This window comes from Bombus terrestris, chromosome 18 (assembly GCF_910591885.1).
Source record: "Bombus terrestris chromosome 18, iyBomTerr1.2, whole genome shotgun sequence".
In the NCBI taxonomy this organism is placed as follows: domain Eukaryota; kingdom Metazoa; phylum Arthropoda; class Insecta; order Hymenoptera; family Apidae; genus Bombus; species Bombus terrestris.
The window spans coordinates 3889911-3910388 of record NC_063286.1 but is presented as its reverse complement, the minus strand read 5'-3'; the positions used below and the strand labels follow the sequence as shown (position 1 = coordinate 3910388).

Genomic DNA, 20478 nt, shown 5'->3' with positions numbered 1-20478 from the left:
ATACCATATAGAGTGCGTAAGCGAGCTGAAAAAGCAATATAGAAATAGGAAGAAAACGTTGCATAGGGGCGTTGTTCTACAAGGCCTTGTGCTTTGTAGAATAACGCATGTATATTCATATAGTAAATATGTAGTGTAACACCGATGAATGAACTACATCAGCATACATGCCTGATTAGACAAAGATATAAGGAGCCTTTATGCAGTGTTTTCTTTCTATTTTTTATCGCATCTACTTACACGAGTATATAACTCGTGTAGTGTACTCTATCTTTATATCTCTATGTCTATGCATGTGATCATATGACTATTTCCATCTATAGTGAATTATATACTGTTTTGTAAATATCGATTTTTATTTGAATCAAGCATGATTCAAAAGGTATCAATGTGTATCGTTCCATTTTTTGTACGGTTAAATCAATTCTACAGTCGAATAGTAGAGTATCGCGTGGTTATCCATACTGTTTAACGAGGTAGATAAGCGCATGAAACAGTAACAAATATACTTATATATTTTCTATAATTGTATAACCCTTTAGTTAATTAGATTACCGTATTTTCTAGAAAAACGAAACCATGTCAAAGATTTTCTGCACTTCGAAGGATATAGTAAAAAATGTACTAATCTGCTTTGGTCTTGAGATTATCAATGCTATCAAACATTAGAAATCTTAGAAATGTTACGACGAAACAGGTAAAATGCGTTCATTATGATGTAGTCAATATCAACGATGTACATTATATTTAACTAACTTTCTGACAAAATATTAGAATTGTAAAATGATGCTTTATTATTTTTATATTATTAATATTCTTCTGTTTATTTTGAAAATTTTAATGAAACGTTTATTTAACAAATTGTACTATATAGATTGAAGAATAAAGCGATTGCAATTGGTCTTCTGGTGCTGGCTGTTGTAATTTACAATGAATTTTCAGTGTATGATATACAAAAGTTAAAATGGTCAGTACGAGAGTGTTCAGAATGTGTCAAGGTGCTGCTTGTTGCTGATTCTCAGATATTAGGTCAAAAGAATGAAAATTATTTTGGCTCGTGGATAGCACAATGGGATAGTGACAAGTACGAATAATGATTAATTTGTTTATCGAATCATGAGCCTTATACAAATTTGATGGTTCTTTTCAAATGTAAATATTGACCTGAATTTTGTTCCACAGTGTCTTATTTGCAGGTACTTGAAGAAAACATTTTCTAGAGCCTTAGACCACTCTAATCCTCATGTTGTTATATTTCTTGGAGATCTTATGGATGAAGGACATATTGCCAATGCAGAAAGTTTTAAGGATTACAAAAGAAGATTAGATTCTATCTTTGAAATGCCTGATCATATAATGGTATTATTACATATAAGTAATCAGCTAAATACCATTGTCCAAGATATATTTAAACATTTTTTTGTTTTACCAGAAAATTTATCTACCAGGAGATAATGATATTGGAGGTGAAGAGGATGTAGTTTCATCCAATATTTATAACAGATTTAATTTTGCATATAGTCAACCTGACACTTTAGTTTATAAGACCGTAACATTTTTTAAGGTAATGACAAGCATATATTAGTTCATAGGAGATTGTACATGTATATATATATGTAAATATATTTTGGATTATATTATATATAGTAATATGCATATTTCTTGTTCTAGGTGAATAGATTAACCCATACAATGCCAGAAGCACCAAAAGATGCCTTCCTTAATGATTATGCAGAAAGAAACACAACAAACGTAGTACTTAGTCATATGCCTTTATTATTTATGCCTGGTACTTTCGTCCAAAATGTATGTGATATTTGTTCATTTATTAGACAGTGATGTTATTTTTAGTTCTTGTTAATAATTGCATTACGATATTAGGTACTGAAAGAATTGTCTCCCCAAATTATTTTTACTGCACATGAACATAAGGCCATGCATATCAGTTTAGATCCAGTAACAGATCAATTAAGTGACATTTGGGTTTTATCTCCTTATGAAACTCTAGTACATTCATTAAGAATGGACGTAGGTGATATTCACGAGTTGCAAATACCCACATGTTCATACAGAATGGGTACTCCTCATACGGGTTACGGACTTGTTTACATCGGTAGAGAAAATATAACATCGTGTTCATTTATGAAATTGACAGCTTTTTTTTTCTTTTTAATTATATTTCTTCTTTTTCATTTTTAGATACACAAGAGAAAATGATAAATTTTACAATTTTATGGCTCCCAGGAAGATTTCCTCAATTATGGATTTACGTTTTCGTTGGGATATTTATTTTAGCTTTTAGTGTTTGCACGTGTATTTCTAGTTATTGTGTAAAGGGTCGTGCAGCATATAGTCGTATGTCTTCAATATAAAGCAGCATATAATCAAAAATACATAAAAAATACTTAAATATTGAAAATCTGAAATATGATAACTTGACATCAGAGATGAGGTATAAAGATCCGTCCAATGTAAGTGATTCTGTTACTATCCATGTCAAGTTTTGAATGGAATGGTAATTTGATGTTTAACAAGGAAGATTTACTTATTATCAAATATCAATAACGTAATTCTTAAAATATGTTCCTAACACTTAAATATGGTTAACACTTAAAAACGTACAACTTCATTCGTGGTATGTTCATGGCTTACATAAACCAACTATTTGTTAAATTTAGTATTTAGGAATAGTATTTTAACACGATGCTATATTTATTTGTTTTTCGTTTAAATAAGTTCGTAGTTGCAAATTACAAGGCTGAAGTAATATATCTTCTGTATAGTGTGTAAATCCCTTTTTTACCCATTATAATGTATAGTACAATATCAAATGTAAACGTAAGTACATAAAGTGTCATCTATATTGAAAATTATATATATTAAAAATCATCTATATTGAAAGTCATCTATATTGAAAGTCATCTATATTTCTCCTGTTTAAATAAATTAAAAGAGATTATAATCGCTGTATTAATATAGCAGAACATTGTTAATTTTTTTAGAAGAGATGGTTTATATTTGTGTGTGAAAATGTATATACGTTCGCCCCAAATATATAAATATAACATGTTAAAATTTGACTTGTTATTTTTCATTTTAATAATATCCAACTATTATTTTATTCATACAATTATGTAGATTATGTAAAAGTTACGTAATATTAAGTTTTAAGACTCAGAAAAGAATTTATTAATTGTGAAATGGTTAATTTAATGTTGTTATATTTCTTGAATCTTTCGAAAAATTTCGCCAGAATATTTGAAATAGAGACAAAATAAACGTTCAGTCATTGGTCAACATCCACATGGATGTGAATTGTGAAGTAGTATTTATATAGATGTATACGTAAATGAGAAACATACGTAAACATACGTCAGTTCCTTTTTGCGTTCTTTTGAAATAAAAAAGTTAATAAATTAAACGTTTGTATACACAATTGTATTCAATAAGATGGGGAAACGAAAGGCCAGTGATAATGCAGGAAGTCCGAATCAAGATTTATGTGATTTTCTTATGGGTAAATTATTTGTTATATATTCTGTATATATATATATATTATTAATGAAACTATTATCGAAAGTAATAAAAGTCAAAGTTTCAATTACTTAATAAAGGTATACTTTTATTTGCCATTATTTGTAACCTTAGCGTTTGTATTATAGAAAATTTAGAATTATTATTTAAATATTTATAACTATCACATACAATTAGTAATTGATGTATAAATTTACATAATGAAATTACAGAGTTAGCAAATTATGAGCGGAATGTTAGCAAAAATATTTATAAGTATAATGCCTATCGTAAAGCTGCAAGTACCTTAAGTACATTATCAGAGAGAGTAAAAAGTGGCCAAGAAGCAAGGAAATTACCAGGAATTGGAGAAAAAATTGCTAAAAAAATTGACGAGTTTCTTAGTACTGGAAAGTTACAAAAGTTGGAAGATGTATTTATTTTAATTTATTTTTTTAGTAACAAAATATACTTTAGTTTTTCTTTTTATATTGATTCTTAAAGTTGTTATTTTTACAGATTAACAAGGATGAAAGCAATGTTGCAATTAATTTATTGACTCGTGTGTCCGGCATTGGACCTACAAAAGCTAAAGAATTAGTAGATAGTGGCATTAAGACTTTAGATGATTTGAAGAAGCATCAAGAAAAGTTAAATCATCACCAAAAAATTGGGCTCAAGTATAGAATAATCAGATGTATAGTACTTATTATTTCTTCCCATAATAATCATAAGTCTCTTTTTAGATATTTTGAAGATTTTGAAAAAGGAATTCCTAGAAAGGAGATTGAGCAGATTGAAAAAATTATAAAAGATTCTATTGTAAAGTTAAACAAAGAATATGTTATAACTATTTGTGGAAGTTACAGGCGTGGAAAAGAGGAAAGTGGAGATATTGATGTTTTGTTAACACACCCTACATATACATCCAAAGAGAAAGAATCAAAGAAAAAGACTTCACTTAAAGATGTTGTGGAATGTCTTGAAAAAAGAAAATTAATTGTAAATACAATATCTCTTGGGCAAACAAAATTCATGGTACATTAATCATTTAATTCAATTTAGACAAAGAAATTATGTTTGAAAACATCTTTAATTTTAGGGCGTCTGTCAAATTCCCAGTAATGATAAAAAACCATTTAGGAGACTTGACATCAGACTTGCACCTTATGATCAATACTACTGCGCTGTACTTTATTTTACCGGAAACGATCTTTTTAATAAGAGTATGAGGGCGCATGCTTTGGAGAAAAACTATACTTTAAATGAATATACGCTAAAACGTCTAACACCTGAAGGTATATAATTAAAAGCGAAAATTTGTTCAGTATGAGTAAATCTACATATTTATATTACATATAATGTAGGAACTCCAGGGGAGGCAGAAAAAATCGCATGTGAAGAAGACATTTTTCGAATTCTCAAATTACCATATAAAGAACCAAAAGATCGAAATTCATAAGTAATGATATTTATTGTATACGAAGAATTATAATATATTAGTTATTTGTATAATATTTTGATTATTTATCAAGTAAATTATTAAAATTTAATTGTTAAAATAATGAAACAAGGATTTGTTCACTGTCTTTATTTATAAAAATTTAATATAACTTTAATAACTTTAATATAACTTTAAAATAATTATTTAAAACTAGAATAATTACCTTTTTCCCTAATATTTATTAATCAATGTTAACAATGTTCTCAAATATAAATGTGTTATTAATTCTTTTCTTGCATTATTATATTTCTTTGCCTATAATACAGTTATCTAACATTTCTTTTTTGTTCTATCAAACGTAAAAAAGAAAGGAAGTCTTATAGCACAAAAAAAAAATATTTCATTTATGTTAAGGCTATGGTAAATATTATTACGCTAATAGATATACTTTTAAATAGTTATGATAATATCTTTCCTATAAAGAAGATATGCAATTATTGCCCATAAAGTTGTTGTCCATAAATTCATAGTCAGAAGAGAACCATGGGTAGGATGAACGATATTCCATGCCCATGGGAATAAATCTTTTGTCAAAACGTGACCAACGTACAGAAAAATTGGATTTATCCCTATGAAAAACAATAATTATATAGTTTCATATAAAAAAAGAATATTTATTTATATAACAGTTTCTTTTTGCATTAATACATACCAGCATAAATAAAAGGAGCTCCACTCCAGAATTGTTTATAGTCAATAAGAAAGTATAAAAGTGCATACAACAAAAAAGCAAAACTAGAACAAGTCAGAACGTACGATAATGTCATCATTCTTTTGCTAACTGGAATCACTCCTCCTTCGCTTTCGAAATTGCATAAAATTCCAGCAATAATACCCTAGAAAATAATATTTTTTGTTAGTGGGAATTACTTTACCTTTCGAAAAAATTTATTTCTGTCAACTCACTGTAAATACTGCCCATAAGAACCACCTAATCAGCCTGGCATTACCCTGATAATACAGCAATAAAATTTTGCCAGCATGAACTCCCAAATAAACAATAAATATAGCCGATATAGTGTTCATCAGTCCTGCAATTTAATTGTCGTCATGGATATTAAATTATATACACACAATTTTTTTATAGACATATATAAACAATATACCTTCAGGGTCATAACGTAAGATTTGACCATAAATAGAGTTTGTTATTCTAGAATACGTATGATTTCCAAAGATCAATCTATCTATGTAGCCAGCTGCGCCAGCGGTGCAATTCATGTACTTTCCACGATAATGATATTTTCCACCTGGTCCAAAGTAACCCGTCGGACAATTCGGTATATGGAGGAAGAATGTAATTAATGTGTGCGTAGTCATAATGCCTGCCATAATTAACCATTGAGGCCAGCTATCTAAGATGTCTCGGAATATAGCGAAACGGCCGAACTGGAGTAAGATATCCTAATGAGTAATTTTTGTAGATACCAATTAGATAAATGTAAAAACTATATTTAACAAAAATGATTATATTCAAACCTGAGAATGAGGTTTCATGAAGATTGTTTCCAATATGGCGCATACGAAATACGACACAGATAGTAACTGAAGAACACCAGGAAAACGAAGATCGTTTAAAGATTTACTATCAATTGAATTTAACATTAATCCGAGAAGAATCAATATCGCTGATCGTCGAAGACAACATAACGTTATTTTAACGCGTGATGTTGTTAAACGAAGTTCTGCCCGTTTTGAGATTGTTATTGACATACCCATAATCCATGCAAACCTACAAGTTATTTATTGTACTTTTTGGAAGATTAAACATAATATATATAATTACTTACCAAGGAAGTATTAAATCGGCTACGGAAAGTCCAAACCATGCACTATGATTGAAGAAAACGTACTTTCCTCCTCCATTATTGACAAATATCATCAATAATATTGTAATTCTGTAATAATATAAGTAATATGATATCTAAAATGGCAAATACGCGAGGAACAAACAAAAATATGAAAATACCCTCTAAACGCGTCTACTGATTGTATTCTACTGCTGAATTTCGTAACTCTAATTACTGGATGTGTTGTATTCTCTTCTTGAAGTCTATTCAAATCCTAGAATAATATTAAATTAAATAAAATGGAATGAAATGTACAATAATATATCAAACTATACCTACATCATATACATTATTGGGGGACAATTTTCCTCTTATTACTCGTATAATAACTTTAGATGTTGTCCATGTGACTGCTAATAACATATATATCATAAATGCTGTCAAAATTGCTGTAAAAGAAATTTGTTAGTATTAGAGTTGTTAGTATTTTATGATAAACCACAATTATGGAAATGTATTATTAAATATTACTTACGAAAGTAGCTATTTGTTGGTTCATGTATTACATAAATATTAGAACATATATTAGCATTTGATATATTCCATCCATAACTACCATATTCCTTGAAGGTGTAAGTTGTGCTACAAAAATGGTTGGAAATAAATACATAGTTGGATGAAAGTGCATATCAGATATATACAAATAAAGTGTTACAACCTATTTTCTTAAAAACCATAACAGATGGTAAATCAATTTGGTAAATTAATTTTTTTTTTTAATATCACGATACAAGGGGACTGTTTATTTATGGTACAAAAGATTTTTCTGAAACAAAATTTTCTGGAAGCATTTAAAATGATGGTGTTCACTTCTAAACATTTATAACTTATGAGTACAATACTTATAACAAAAGAAGATATACAGAGAAGAATACTAAATGCCTGTAAATCTATAACTGCAACAATATTATTAAATGTACGAAATAATATCATACAAAAAATAAATAAATGTTTAGATGTCAACAGTTTCCACTTTGGACATTTAATAAAATGAATTGTACCTTAGAATATATCTATTTTAATTATCCTTTGATGTCTCTGCATAGTCTCCCTTTAGATCTTTTCCTTGTTATAACTCTTTAATTACGCAGAATAATGAAAAATGCTTTAAGCAAATGTTTTGCAATCTCAGAACAGCTATCCAAATGAACAGAAATTAATATGCATTCGATTTAAAAAAAATGAGGGGGACTTCCATCGACCCCCTAGCAGTCATCTTAGAAAAATCTCTTGCTCTAAAAATAATCAGCCCCCTTGTACCATTGAAATTAAAAAAAAATTAATCAATATCAGCTATGGTTTCTGAGAAAATGGCTTGTAACACTTTTTTTGTTCCTATAAGAAGAAAGGATACTTACTGACAATATTCATAATTTTTATGTGGTTCAACAGTTTGATAATATATGTGTAATGGGTATTTTGTGCTTATTATCAAACTTGTATTACTTTTTGGTTCTAAAGTAGCCAATGGGACACCAGTACCCTACAAATCAATAATTTATATATAATTTAGACATTACTAATTGTGTTTGATATATATAAATTAATTTCAAAATTGTGTATATATGAGTACATACTGTGTAAGCTTGCCATGCTATTGCATAGAAGATGACAGGATTAATATATAAATTCAAAATACTGAAACACGCTTGATCTATTCCAAGCGAAACATTTGAATTAGTACAAGAATTTATAGATGTGTCTATCATTTTGGAAAACTTGTTCCAAACTTGTTCACATTTGTACAAGAAATGATACTTTCACAAATTCTTGCTTAATTTGACCCATGTATAATGTACCAAATATAATGTGAAATCATGTCTGAAATTAAATACACAATGATATTAAAATAAATATACAAATTAACATTTTCATCATAAAGTATACAGAAATTATAACGTAAAATGAATTTTTCTAAATAACATACATTTTGATTCGTACAGTTTCCTAAAATAATCCATGTATTTACAAGCTAATCTATTTTGGTACAAATTGGAACTCTTTTTTCTTCAAAAAAAAATATCGTACAGCGATCAATTGAATTTGATAGCTTTTTAATACACAAATTAAGTAAATCAATTAGATTTCAAATAAATGACAATATGACTTAGATCGAAAGACGTTTTCAGTAAGTAAACATTATGAATGCATCGTAATCAATAAACAAATCATAACACATAGAATGCACTCGCGGTGAACGACGCATTTCTAAGCTTAAAAAAGGACATGAATAATGCACGAGTCACATAAAGAAACAATATTAAAATGGATTGTTAATGTACCGTTGAACAGTTCTAATCACGTAATTTTGCTAAGAATGAAACAAAAACTGCTTGTCCAATGTAGTTTCACTCAGAGAATATTGGAAGCACAGGAAAATATGGCGGATTTCCTCTGCTTTTAGCAATGTGGTGAAAATACGTATATATATACATACAAGCTGATATAAATGAAATATATATATATAGTTGTTGCTTTACGCATTTCGTTTGATGTTTCATCGAATGCATTTGAATATTTACATATACGTCTATATATACAAGCTGGTCATATGTTACCGCGTAAATGAGTGTGATATGGGAATAGAAACAGAACCTTGAATTGATCTCCCTTCTCTCTTTGTCTAATCAGGTAAGCTCACTGACGCCGCTTGTTGATCGGTGTTACACTTGCGTACATAGGTTACATACTGTACGAATGTGCTTGCATTATTATAAGCAAGAATACAGGAGGCTTTTTGCAGCGATCTTTTTCTATTCCTATATTTTTCGGCTTTTTCAACTTGTTTACGTACTCCTCTACAATATACAACAACATATTTCTATATCCATGGCGAACTTCCACCAATGAAATTTGAAAAGGGTTTGGTTAGTCTCAGAGATATATGAATTGAAATTGACACCTAGATTAAAGATTAAAACAAAAAGGAAATTTCCTCTCTGATTAAAAAAAGATTCAATTAATTTTATTTTTTAATTTCATTTCTTTCTTTTATATAAAGCTATAAAATAAAAGTGGTAAAATAGAATTTAAGCGACATAATTAAAAATTCGAAATGAAGTCTGTGTTTAATTTAAAAAACTAAATTTTTGTATAATTATATATTTCATATAATAGTAATAAAAATTATTTATTATTGTAAAGAACCTTTAATATATATGCAGAATAAATATTAAAACTCTTATGCTTTTAGATGATATTCTACTAAATTTAACGTAACACCTGCGAATAATATTGAATTCAAATGTCGTCTACTCTTAACAGCTGTTAGTCTAGCCTATAATTAAAAGTAGAGACAAAATCGATGTAAATTAAAAAATAAAATTAGAAATTCGTATGTTGCAAATAAATAATTGGTATATATTACTTCAAAGGAGCATTGAATTGCATTAATTATCACATTAATTATATGAAAGCCAATATACATTTGCGTATACAAAATAATATACGAGACAATAAGCACAATAGTAATTACAATGAAAAAAAATTGTTAGTAAATTAAGATGTGTGTGATCAAATTAATCGATGGTTTAGTTGAAAATATTTTGTTACATTAATTGACATAAAACATTGTAAAAAAGCACGTGGCAAGTCAATTCGCTAAATGTTAGTGTTTTAAAAAACAAAAAATGAATTTTTATTTTCTCATGTAAGATTTGTACTTCTTTCTTGTGAGAATATTATATTTTAGTTTAAAATCTTTTCTAGCAAATGTTATGTGTATGTCTAACAATTTTGTATTCTTTCAGGATGCGTATGGTATTAAATATGTTGCTAGTAATAGTCATATGTAAAATATTATGTATATTTATTATTTTACCTATTTTATTAATAACATGGAAAAAGCGATATTCCAAAAGTCGAATGGAAAGATCACACAAGGAAACGGTTGTAGGTTTCTTTCATCCGTATTGTAATTCAGGTGGAGGAGGTGAAAGAGTACTTTGGGCTGCTATAAGTGCTATACAAACCAGGTATAACTATTTTAAATAAATTAATAAATTAAATAATAATTATGTTATTTATCATAACTTTAATTAATTATCGTATGTTTAAATTATTATTTTTATCAGATACCCTAATGTATGCATAGTTATTTATACTGGGGATCTTGATGCACATCCAGAACAAATTTTAAATAAGGCAGAAAAAGTATTTAATTATAAAATTGAGCATAAAATTAAATTTGTATACTTACATAGGCGCAAATGGGTGGAACCTTCAATGTATCCATATTTTACACTTTTAGGACAGAGTTTGGGATCAATTTGGTTAGGTATTGAAGCTTTAAATAGTTTTGTACCAGGTAAAATTTTATTTCATATCTATTTTAATAATTGTTTTATATATACCATAAGTTATGACATATAAAATATTGTTTTAGACATTTACATTGATACCATGGGTTATGCATTTACATATCCATTATTTAAATATATTGGTGGGTGTCGAGTAGCAACATATACTCACTACCCCACAATTTCAACTGATATGTTGAAACATGTTTATAAAAGAGTTATCTCTCATACTAATAAAAGAGTTATAGCTAGAAATCCATTTTTATCGGCAGCTAAACTTGTTTATTATAAATTATTTGGACTTGTATGTATATAAAGATTATTAATTAATTATGCTTTGATGATATAATTTACAACAATTACTTTAGATATATGGTTGGGTTGGCAGTAGGGCAGAAATTGTAATGGTTAATTCCTCATGGACCGAAGAACATATTAATACAATTTGGAAATGTCCATTGAAAACTCATAAAATTTATCCACCTTGCAATGTAAAGCACTTAACATCACTGCCACTTCTCAATGATGATGAAAAATGTAATAATATTCGTATAATATCAGTCGCACAATTTAGACCAGAAAAGAATCATCCATTAATGTTGAGAGCCATGTATGAACTTAGATCAATCGTTAAAGAAGAAATTTGGGAAAAAGTAAGATTAATATAATATAATGATATAAATAATAAAAGGTTTCATATTAGCAGCTATTATTGTAATATAACATGATCTTGCCAGATTCGTTTAATTCTTATTGGTTCTTGTCGAAATTTTGAAGATGAAGTACGCATGAAAGATATGAAGGATTTATCAAAACATTTTGCATTAGATGAAAATGTAGAATTTAAACTAAACATACCATACTCGGAACTTCTATCGGAACTTCAACGAGCAATGATAGGTTTACATACAATGTGGAATGAACATTTTGGTATAAGCATTGTTGAATGTATGGCAGCTGGATTAATTGTAGTAGCTCATGGTTCTGGTGGACCAAGGTAAAGTGTAATTAAAAATATAGTAATGTAATAGTCAAAGAATCCTCAGCTTTTCCAGAAATATATACCAGCAAAATTAAAGTTAAAGAAGAATTGAAGAAAAATATTACTTGGCTGAGAACCGTTGATATAGTCCATAAAATTTATTGCTAAAAATATTACTTTATAAAAATAAAAATACACAAATTAATATGTAATTGTAATATATGAATAATTATAGGGCTGATATAATAGAAACACAACCAGGGTCTCAAAATGGATTTTTAGCTACAGAAGCTGAAGAATATGCAAAGATTATGGCACATATTATCAACATGCATCCAGAAGATAGAAAAGCCATTAGGACAGTTGCTAGGTATTATTACTTTTTGCGTTATTATTTTTTAATAATAAATCATATTGATTAATATGAAAGATAAATTTACAAATGATCAGAAATAAATTATTTTTGTAGAGCATCCGTAGACCGGTTTTCGGACGAAATGTTTGAAAGAGAATTTTTACGAACTATAGAACCATTTTTTAGACAAAAACAGGAATGATAATTCTTATTAAAGTATTTATTATGATTAGATGTATACCTTTTTAACATATTTTTGCTTCCTCTATAAAACAGAAAACATAAAGTTATTCATCTACTGATTGAATAAAAAATTATGTACATAAATATTGCAAAAAAGAAATAGATATAATCAAATAAGAAAAGGAACAGATGTTATATAAGTTCTTTGTTATATGTGTTATAATTATTCTTGATAAAATAAATAAGGTACACAGTGAGAGGATAAAATAAATAAGGTACACAGTGAGAGAACGCAATTAATACATGTACTATGCATTTTGCATTATACTTATTCTGAATATACAATTGTTACTTATTTTATATCTTTATTTTCATACCCACAACCTTCACACTCTAAGGTATAGGAATTATTACTTCCATCATTTCTATTTTCGCATAACTTAAATTGAAGATTAAACTGTTGTAAGACCAATTCTGCCACTTTTATAGCTGTTTCAGTGTGACAAGTAAGTTTTTTACTTCCGAGATTAATTTTAGAAGTACCTTTAGCTAAAGCCATCAAAATGATTAACTAAAATATACAAATAATTATAATTTATGATGAAAATAAATTATTTTTAATTATTTTATAAAAATATACATACTTGATCTTGTGCATGTTCGTCAACACAGGATCCTGCTAAAATTGTGTTCAATATTTCATTAGCTGCTTGTATACCTGGTGCTACTTGCTCTTGACGTCCAGAACCCAGTCCTGACCCACCAAAAACACATCCACTAGTCGTAGCGCACATTACACTGATGATATCGTTCATATTTAATTAAAAATATAATGTATAAAATTCATAATTTTTGGCTGTATCTAAATCTTACTTGATGCCAGACCCATTACCAATAGTTACAGATCTATCCTCTTTATAAACTTCGATATTTATAGGTGGCAATGGAATATTAGATTTATTTAAACCTTTTGTTAAAACTGATTTTACATCATTTGCCATTTTATGTGCTTCCTTTAAAACAAACAAGATATGTATTAAAGAAATATAATATTAAAATTATACAACTATATGATATATACCCTAATGTGAACAACACCTGCAACATATGCCCATCCTATTATTTCATGTGGAATTCCTGGATCAGTTAAAGTAATAGCTTTCAAAGTATGTACAGGTTTAATGTACAAATGTACCTCTCCACCTCCCTTTGGATAATAACCCCTACATAAATTGTTAAAAAATTAATATCTATAAATATCTATAGTTATATCTAGTTTGCAGCAAAATATTAAGAACAAAATAGCTAAATTCGTATCATCACATCAACGTATACCTTGTTATAACTCTAAAATCAAAATCAGCTCCAAATTTATTAAGTAATGGTCTGAATATTTCTGTAAAATATTCTATATGTGGTCCCATAGGAACGTTTGTGCCACCTTTAAGAATCAAGGTAACTGTATCCTTTCTTAGAAGAAAAAGAGCACAAGGTAAAGCTACTTGAGCTAACAAACAAATACAGCCAGCAGTTCCTGTATCTACAAAGAATGTGTGTTTTTTATCCATGTTTAACTGACCAGGTTTAAACTCTAAAATTGTTGATCCTATATGAGCTCCATAAACTTCTGCATTACACATATCTTTTAACAGTTCTACTCCTGTAATAATGTTCAATTCAAAAGAAAAACAAGATTAACAATAATCAAAAGTTATATTTTAACAAGAACATACCTTTTAAATGTTGTGCAGCAAGGCCAGGCTTAGGACGACCTGCTCGTATATTATTAATTTTAATTGGAATTTTATATAATGTACTCAGGCAAAGTGCAATTCTTAATACCTGACCACCCTAAACATAAACATTTTTTAAATTTTAATTAGGAATATTAAAAATAACATATTTCATTTCTGCATTCAATAATTTTTACATACATATACTTCTATAAATCCTAATTAAAGCACTCGAATTATCTAATGTTATACGATTTATAAAATAAACAATTTTTAAATACATACACCTTCGCCCAAGCTTCCATCAATTTGTATCGAAGACATAGTACGGATAATACAATCAAGTGTGCGAAATGTACGCAACACTGCGTAAAATAAATTTTTTACTAAAATGTTGCTTTCTTCGGAATCTTTATAGACGAAACTGAAGTTGTTTACCTAAAATATTAAAAAATCTAATATGTATAAACTGTACAAAAAATTCATTTCATATGATATACAAAGAACATATAACTATATAATAAACATACTACTCTCTAGTACTACTAGAAAGGAAATCTCTGATATTAGATAGGGATCATTGAATCATATAATTCAAATATGTAAGTACGTACATACTTAGTATTATATTGTTTATAAAAATTAATGTACGTTAACTTTGCAATCTTTAATGTTCTTTTAAGTAGTGCGTTATGAATGAATTCTATAGGGTAATCCCAGAAATGAAAGTGCTCACGCTTATCGTTCCGGCTATTCTCAGATTAGTGCTGCCCTCAGCGCCCAAGTGCAGAAGATGTTCCACGCTATCATATACAAAAATCTATTTAGTTCCATTATAAATGAAATATATTTGGTTCCACGCTACCACAGCCCATTTCATTGTGTGGTTCTACGAAAATGTTCATACTCTTCTCTACTAATTAAATTTAGTTGCCTTAGAAAGAGAAACTAACTGTCTATTATGCTCTTTTTAGAGATGAAAAGAAAATCTTCCATTTTAAACGATAATGGATCAGTGGAATGATACAATGATTTTAATATATTTTCCATGCAAAATAGCGTTTTAGACATAAAATTAAATTTACTTTCCTTACGATAATGTTTTTGTTATAATAAAACCTAAATTTTATTTTAATAATAATTTCAGTAGTTTATTCAAAAGCACGAGGCTTCGAACACTCGTAGTTTTGATTTTCGCCATCCCCGGTTCCAGGAAGAGGTAGCTGAGATATCTGAGGGTGCCGTAAATTATGTGCCTTGCTGTTTCACGGGCTAGCAGACTTCAAGGGTTTGCGACTACAACGCCGAAGGTATTCGAGTATTCTTCATAGAATCGTCAACAAGGACGGACGGAGTCGACTATTCTGTGCGTTTTCTACCATTCTGAGTACACGTGGTCTCGGATAAATCGGGATATGTTTATACAAATAATAGATTATATTTCCTTGAAATTTGCTTACATATCAGATGTGGAATTAGAACAACGTGTTTTTCCGGCTGAAAAAAACATCGAGAAAGGTATTTCTTTGCGTTTTGTATGTGTTTGTATGCGTAAGACGGATGGAATTACTTCGTCAAATACTAATTGCAAAAGGGGAGTTGATTTCCGATTCCGAGAGAATTCATTACAATGTGCTCAATTTAGCCAAGTACCGTCATTTTATTATATGTGACAGTTTGATATTTACACGCACGAAGCATATATACAAATGAACGATGATCTAGTGTGACACAAATATAGTTCATACAATGGGCGCGAGAAGAAGACTCGCTCAGATGAATCTGTAATCAAAATGTAAATAAACTTGAAAATCGCTGCCGGACGTACGCCAAAACGGAGACGTATTTGAGGGGATGAATATTCTCGTGTAAAGGAAAGTTTGGCGAGGAGCAGCCACGTAACACGATTATTTGTATTTACAAAAATTTGACGCATCAACGGTTCTCCTGACTTGATCCCTGCGACTCGTATGCAAACTCGTATGTAGTGAAGTTCTAATAGTGTGAGTGTTTAATGTGTGAAATACCGATTCTCAATGCATCGTGAAAATTCGAAAAGGACGCAGTGATCAGAGCGGCTATCACAGTGACTCGGAGTAGGAATCTTCTTCACAGAAATTAATAGCAGAAGATAGAGAATTTTTTTTAAATTTGTGCTTCACAATTTGTCCAGCTGGACATTTGGTAAATTTTTCTAACTTTATTACTAAATAACATGTGGATGGCTACCCCCAGCGGAACATTATCTTCCAGTTTATCTATTTTATTTCTTTAGCCAGGTCAGTAGGATGTTTTCTTTTTAGTCTTCTTTTTGTATGGGTTTTGCACGTTTCAGCAGCCAGCTGGTTCGGATGTGTTGCCTTTCTTTCCTTGTATTTTTCTGCGTACCTGCCGATTTCTTCTTTGACCGTTGGTACCATGGGGCTATTGTTCTGAGTATTTTCACTTGTATTTTCACTCCAGTTTATTTATGTGGCTTATTGCTGTTGTCCCTTATAGTGCTATTCCGTACGTCTAAATTGGTTTTATTATCCTTTTGTATATTTTTAATTTATTTTCAATGTTGAAAAATATTGGCCCCCTCGTATGCTTTTCTTGAGGGGTGTTTCGTATCATAGATAGTGTAATATGGTATTTTCATGTAATTTTTTGCAGTGAAATGTGTTTCTGAAACAAGTAATATATCAATATTATTGTTATACAGAAATGCTTTAATTTCGAGGGCCCGTTGTTGTAGTCCACTGGAGTTCCAAGCTGCTAGTTTCAGCGTGTCCATTTCTATTTTTTACTTAACGTGTTTGTAAGTCGTTGTAGCCTCACTGTAACTTGTTGTGTTTGTTGTTTGAGTATTTTGTCTCATTTATCATTTTTGTTAGCATTTCAGTGTTTTTGATGGATTGCTTGAGCAGTTCCTTTATTTTTGTGACGTCGTTGGTGTTTCTATGGTTAGTGTTCGATCCGCGTGGAAAATAGAGATGCCGAAGTTCAGGCGTTCACCCCGAGCGTTCAAAACTTTTCGTTTTCTTGTAAATATATAGATAATTTCAGTCAGAAAATATTTTTTTACTGCAGTTGAGTCCCAACGAGTCCACAGTCGTCTAAAAGTATGTACTATCAAATGATATAAAATTTAATATACTTAGATTTAACTAATTAGTATGTAAATGCTATGGGCAAAAACATTTTGAAAACCAACCAGCAAATAGTATTTTGCTATAACTATCTTCCAATATTGATCTGTTCATGCTTTATCCCCTTAATTACTTGGATGATACCCCATAAGCCAATGACGTGGGTAATGTGACACGGTAACTACTTTTCTTTCAAGATCTGTATCGCCTTGAGACAATATTGTTGAATTCCGGATGGTGGAAATTTGACAACAGGCGCTGAAAGCTAGAGGCTTTATTCGTAACTGTGGCTAACTGTGCGCTAGTAGCGACTGCAAAATTCTCCTTGTCTATTATGGAGAAGTGGTTAGAACCTAGTGATGAGGATGAGTAATATGGCCAGAACAACTGTCAGGGAGGAATGACAACAAAAAAGAATCGAAGTTTGGGATGATTCAGGAAGAGAAATAGATTAGGGTGTTTGTTGCAGTATGAATAAGGAATTGGTCAGCCAACTTCCCCCATTTTCTGGCGATCGTAGTTTCCGAATCTGCATACATTCTAAAATTTATCTTATCATTAATGTAACAATCGTTATCAATGTAGGTTTGTTTTATACAGAACCTATGATAGAAGATTTGACGCTGTTGTCTTATAGGCTTAAATCTATGAGTATTAATTACATATAATTCGCAGTTATATATGTCGGAGATGAAAGGGACAATGGGGCCTTCGGAATTTTTCGGAAAATCCCCAATATTTTAGTCTCTATAATTTAACTCGATTATAACTGTCCGAAATTTGTGATAATGAGCTTGGGCTCGAGGCGACAACCAGTCGCTGAACGTAGCGGCGGTCACGTGATGAACGTTTTTACTTAACAGAGATATGGAGTAATTCTATAGCTCTCCTTAAAAGAAATAGTAGTAGCGGCGCGCGACAGTAAACATTCCAACGGTTTCTGTCCCGTGACTTACCACACACAGACCCTATTCTTCGGGCAAGTTGATTATTAGATGTCGATGCATCTCCACAGTACATGTTCAGCTAGCCTGGGAGCCGCTTTAAATCTTAGGATTTAGTTAACTAAGGTCCTTCAAACGGACAAACAGTCTATCCTAGCAGTCCCTAAATCTAGTACCTACTACGGGAAGATACGGGAAATCTGCTTTTCTCACGAACGACGCTTCCCGTTAGCAACTTTTTCTTTCCGTACGTCTAAATTGGTTTTATTATCGTTCTGTATATTTTTAATTTATTTTCAATGTTGTGTTTAGAATTTCGACTAGTTAATCAGTACATTTGTCTTCTTTTCATCCGTATTTTGTCTATAATTGATTTCGTCTGTTGCTTCCATGTAAGTTGTGTGTTTAAGTGGAGTACTCGGTATTAACTTGCCTTGTTTGTGTTATGTGAGTGCCATTCAATTGGATATTTGGTGGTTTCCGTTTCCGTAGTGTAAATGTATCTTTCTGTTTTTGTAATGTATGCTCTTGTAGTAATGTGACTGCTGTTTCTGGATTAGTGTGCCTAACTAGCACAGTCGTGTCGTCCGTGAATGTCAGTATTTTGCTGGTTGTTGGTATGTTGGCCATGTATAGCGTGTGTAATATTGGTCTTAAGACGCTTTCTTGCGGTATCTCTGCTTTGATGTCTTTGACTTCAGAAGACTTCTATTGATTGTGCTTATGAATTTTCCTTGATCGTACTTGCCACTATGCGATATCCAGCAATCTCCTAGCTGCTAAGACATAGGCAGAGAGTCTAAAGCCTAAGGCATATACTGCTTTAGTGGGCAATGTAAACATACACGAATACGATACACCATAGCACACTAGCACATTGTTCTTTCTTCTTTCCTGTCTTTTTTTCGTACCATCACGTGTCATTATCCTTTAATGTTCAGCATGTAAACAAAAGGCAGTTACTGGGTATAATGTCAGCTGAGCAATCTATCAATCACCTTTGTGTTAAGTTATCAATCTTAATATATATTTTAATTAGATTATTAATAAGTTTTACTCAGTAACGAAAGTAAAATGGATAGAAACGTGAAATCTTATTTGTAGTTAATTTTTATTTGTATTTTTAACGTTTTTGTAAAAACGAATACGCATGCAAAACAGATATATTATCAACTACTGAAATTACATATTATTATAACAAAATATTATCGCGAGGAAAGTAAACAAGCAAAAAGCTATTATATATAAAGAATATATTAAAATCATTGTATCATTCTATCGATCCATTGTCGTTTGGAAGGAAAGATTTTCTTTTTTTTTCTAAAAAGAATAGAATAAACAATTAACTTTTCTTTCTAAGGCAACTGAGATTAATTATTGTGCGATTTTGCTCGGATAGAAAAGTATGAACATTTTCGTAGAACCGTACAATGAAATAAACTCTTGCAGCATAGAATCACAGCGAGTATATCTCATTTGCGGTGGAACTAAATAGATTTTTGTATATGATAGCGTGGAACACCTTTAGCTTCTGGCCGCTGGGGGCAGCACTAATCTGAGAATAACCTTATAAATGTGAGCACTCGTTCCCTCTTTGGTAATACTATTCCCTAATTAATTCAAAGGTAGATGCGCCACTTACCGTTATTACTACTGATTACTTGATCACACTATCGTTTTCATTATAGATACATACACCATACACACACAAACTGCCTGCGCCTTAATATAAAGACGTGATGTCGGTATAATGTGTCTAACTAATGACTAATGAAAATGGTACAAAATATGTCACACATACCTATGACATTGTTACTATTGTTACCGTAATGTAGTTGGCGGCATTACCCTTAAATTAGTGAGAAAATCATCTTGTATGTTATCAATTATATTTTTATTTTCAAAATAGTATATCGCGTAAAAGTTACTTTGAAAACAAAGTATAAACATGCGCACTTTATATTTTATCTTCTTAATTACACTTT

The 20478-nt window shown here is 30.1% G+C and overlaps 5 protein-coding genes across 15 annotated transcripts; 3 read left to right on the top strand and 2 right to left on the bottom strand.

The window, feature by feature from the left end:
* The first annotated feature begins 73 nt into the window (after positions 1-73).
* LOC100642388 (metallophosphoesterase 1 homolog) lies at positions 74-3080 on the top strand. 2 transcript variants are annotated; one of them, XM_020867558.2, is made up of 8 exons: positions 74-476; positions 551-697; positions 875-1084; positions 1197-1359; positions 1433-1564; positions 1672-1806; positions 1882-2113; positions 2200-3080. In XM_020867558.2, exons 2-8 carry the CDS (start codon positions 681-683, stop codon positions 2370-2372), a joined length of 1062 nt encoding a protein of 353 aa, XP_020723217.1. In that variant the 5' UTR covers positions 74-476; positions 551-680; the 3' UTR covers positions 2373-3080. The 2 variants fall into 2 exon arrangements, with proteins under 2 accessions (XP_020723217.1, XP_003402112.1); XM_003402064.4 differs by having other exon boundaries at positions 75-476; positions 568-697.
* A 214-nt stretch (positions 3081-3294) lies between these two features.
* Positions 3295-5365, top strand: LOC100642507 (DNA polymerase beta). Of its 2 annotated transcripts, none has more exons than XM_012318280.3 (6): positions 3295-3517; positions 3747-3946; positions 4033-4193; positions 4260-4515; positions 4616-4811; positions 4881-5365. In XM_012318280.3, exons 1-6 carry the CDS (start codon positions 3451-3453, stop codon positions 4973-4975), a joined length of 975 nt encoding a protein of 324 aa, XP_012173670.1. In that variant the 5' UTR covers positions 3295-3450; the 3' UTR covers positions 4976-5365. The 2 variants fall into 2 exon arrangements, with proteins under 2 accessions (XP_012173670.1, XP_003402113.1); XM_003402065.4 differs by having other exon boundaries at positions 3300-3517; positions 4260-4551.
* Positions 5177-9601, bottom strand: LOC100652298 (heparan-alpha-glucosaminide N-acetyltransferase). Of its 5 annotated transcripts, none has more exons than XM_012318265.3 (12): positions 9463-9601; positions 8445-8688; positions 8226-8350; positions 7343-7449; positions 7147-7256; positions 6987-7081; positions 6808-6915; positions 6497-6749; positions 6124-6421; positions 5924-6048; positions 5670-5853; positions 5177-5586 (listed from the first exon to the last, which is right to left on the bottom strand). In XM_012318265.3, the coding sequence occupies exons 2-12, from the start codon at positions 8574-8576 to the stop codon at positions 5408-5410; spliced, it is 1716 nt and encodes a 571-aa protein (XP_012173655.1). In that variant the 5' UTR covers positions 8577-8688; positions 9463-9601; the 3' UTR covers positions 5177-5407. The 5 variants fall into 5 exon arrangements, with proteins under 5 accessions (XP_012173655.1, XP_048270000.1, XP_003402110.1 ...); XM_048414043.1 differs by lacking the exon at positions 9463-9601 and adding an exon at positions 9305-9443; XM_003402062.4 differs by lacking the exon at positions 9463-9601 and adding an exon at positions 9150-9287.
* On the top strand, positions 9361-13040 carry LOC100642267 (GDP-Man:Man(3)GlcNAc(2)-PP-Dol alpha-1,2-mannosyltransferase). Of its 5 annotated transcripts, none has more exons than XM_012318268.3 (9): positions 9595-9734; positions 10061-10473; positions 10617-10841; positions 10941-11173; positions 11252-11469; positions 11534-11818; positions 11903-12162; positions 12383-12517; positions 12617-13040. In XM_012318268.3, coding segments are annotated over exons 2-9 (1446 nt in total). In that variant the 5' UTR covers positions 9595-9734; positions 10061-10471; the 3' UTR covers positions 12705-13040. The 5 variants fall into 5 exon arrangements, with proteins under 5 accessions (XP_012173660.1, XP_012173658.1, XP_012173657.1 ...); XM_012318267.3 differs by having other exon boundaries at positions 10061-10516; XM_012318270.3 differs by lacking the exons at positions 9595-9734; positions 10061-10473 and adding an exon at positions 9361-9498.
* On the bottom strand, positions 12982-20263 carry LOC100650826 (RNA 3'-terminal phosphate cyclase). Its single transcript, XM_012318273.3, has 8 exons — positions 20136-20263; positions 14704-14856; positions 14419-14536; positions 14021-14345; positions 13767-13908; positions 13559-13698; positions 13330-13483; positions 12982-13256 (listed from the first exon to the last, which is right to left on the bottom strand). Exons 2-8 carry the CDS (start codon positions 14740-14742, stop codon positions 13038-13040), a joined length of 1137 nt encoding a protein of 378 aa, XP_012173663.1. The 5' UTR covers positions 14743-14856; positions 20136-20263; the 3' UTR covers positions 12982-13037.
* Between the last annotated feature and the right edge of the window lie 215 nt (positions 20264-20478).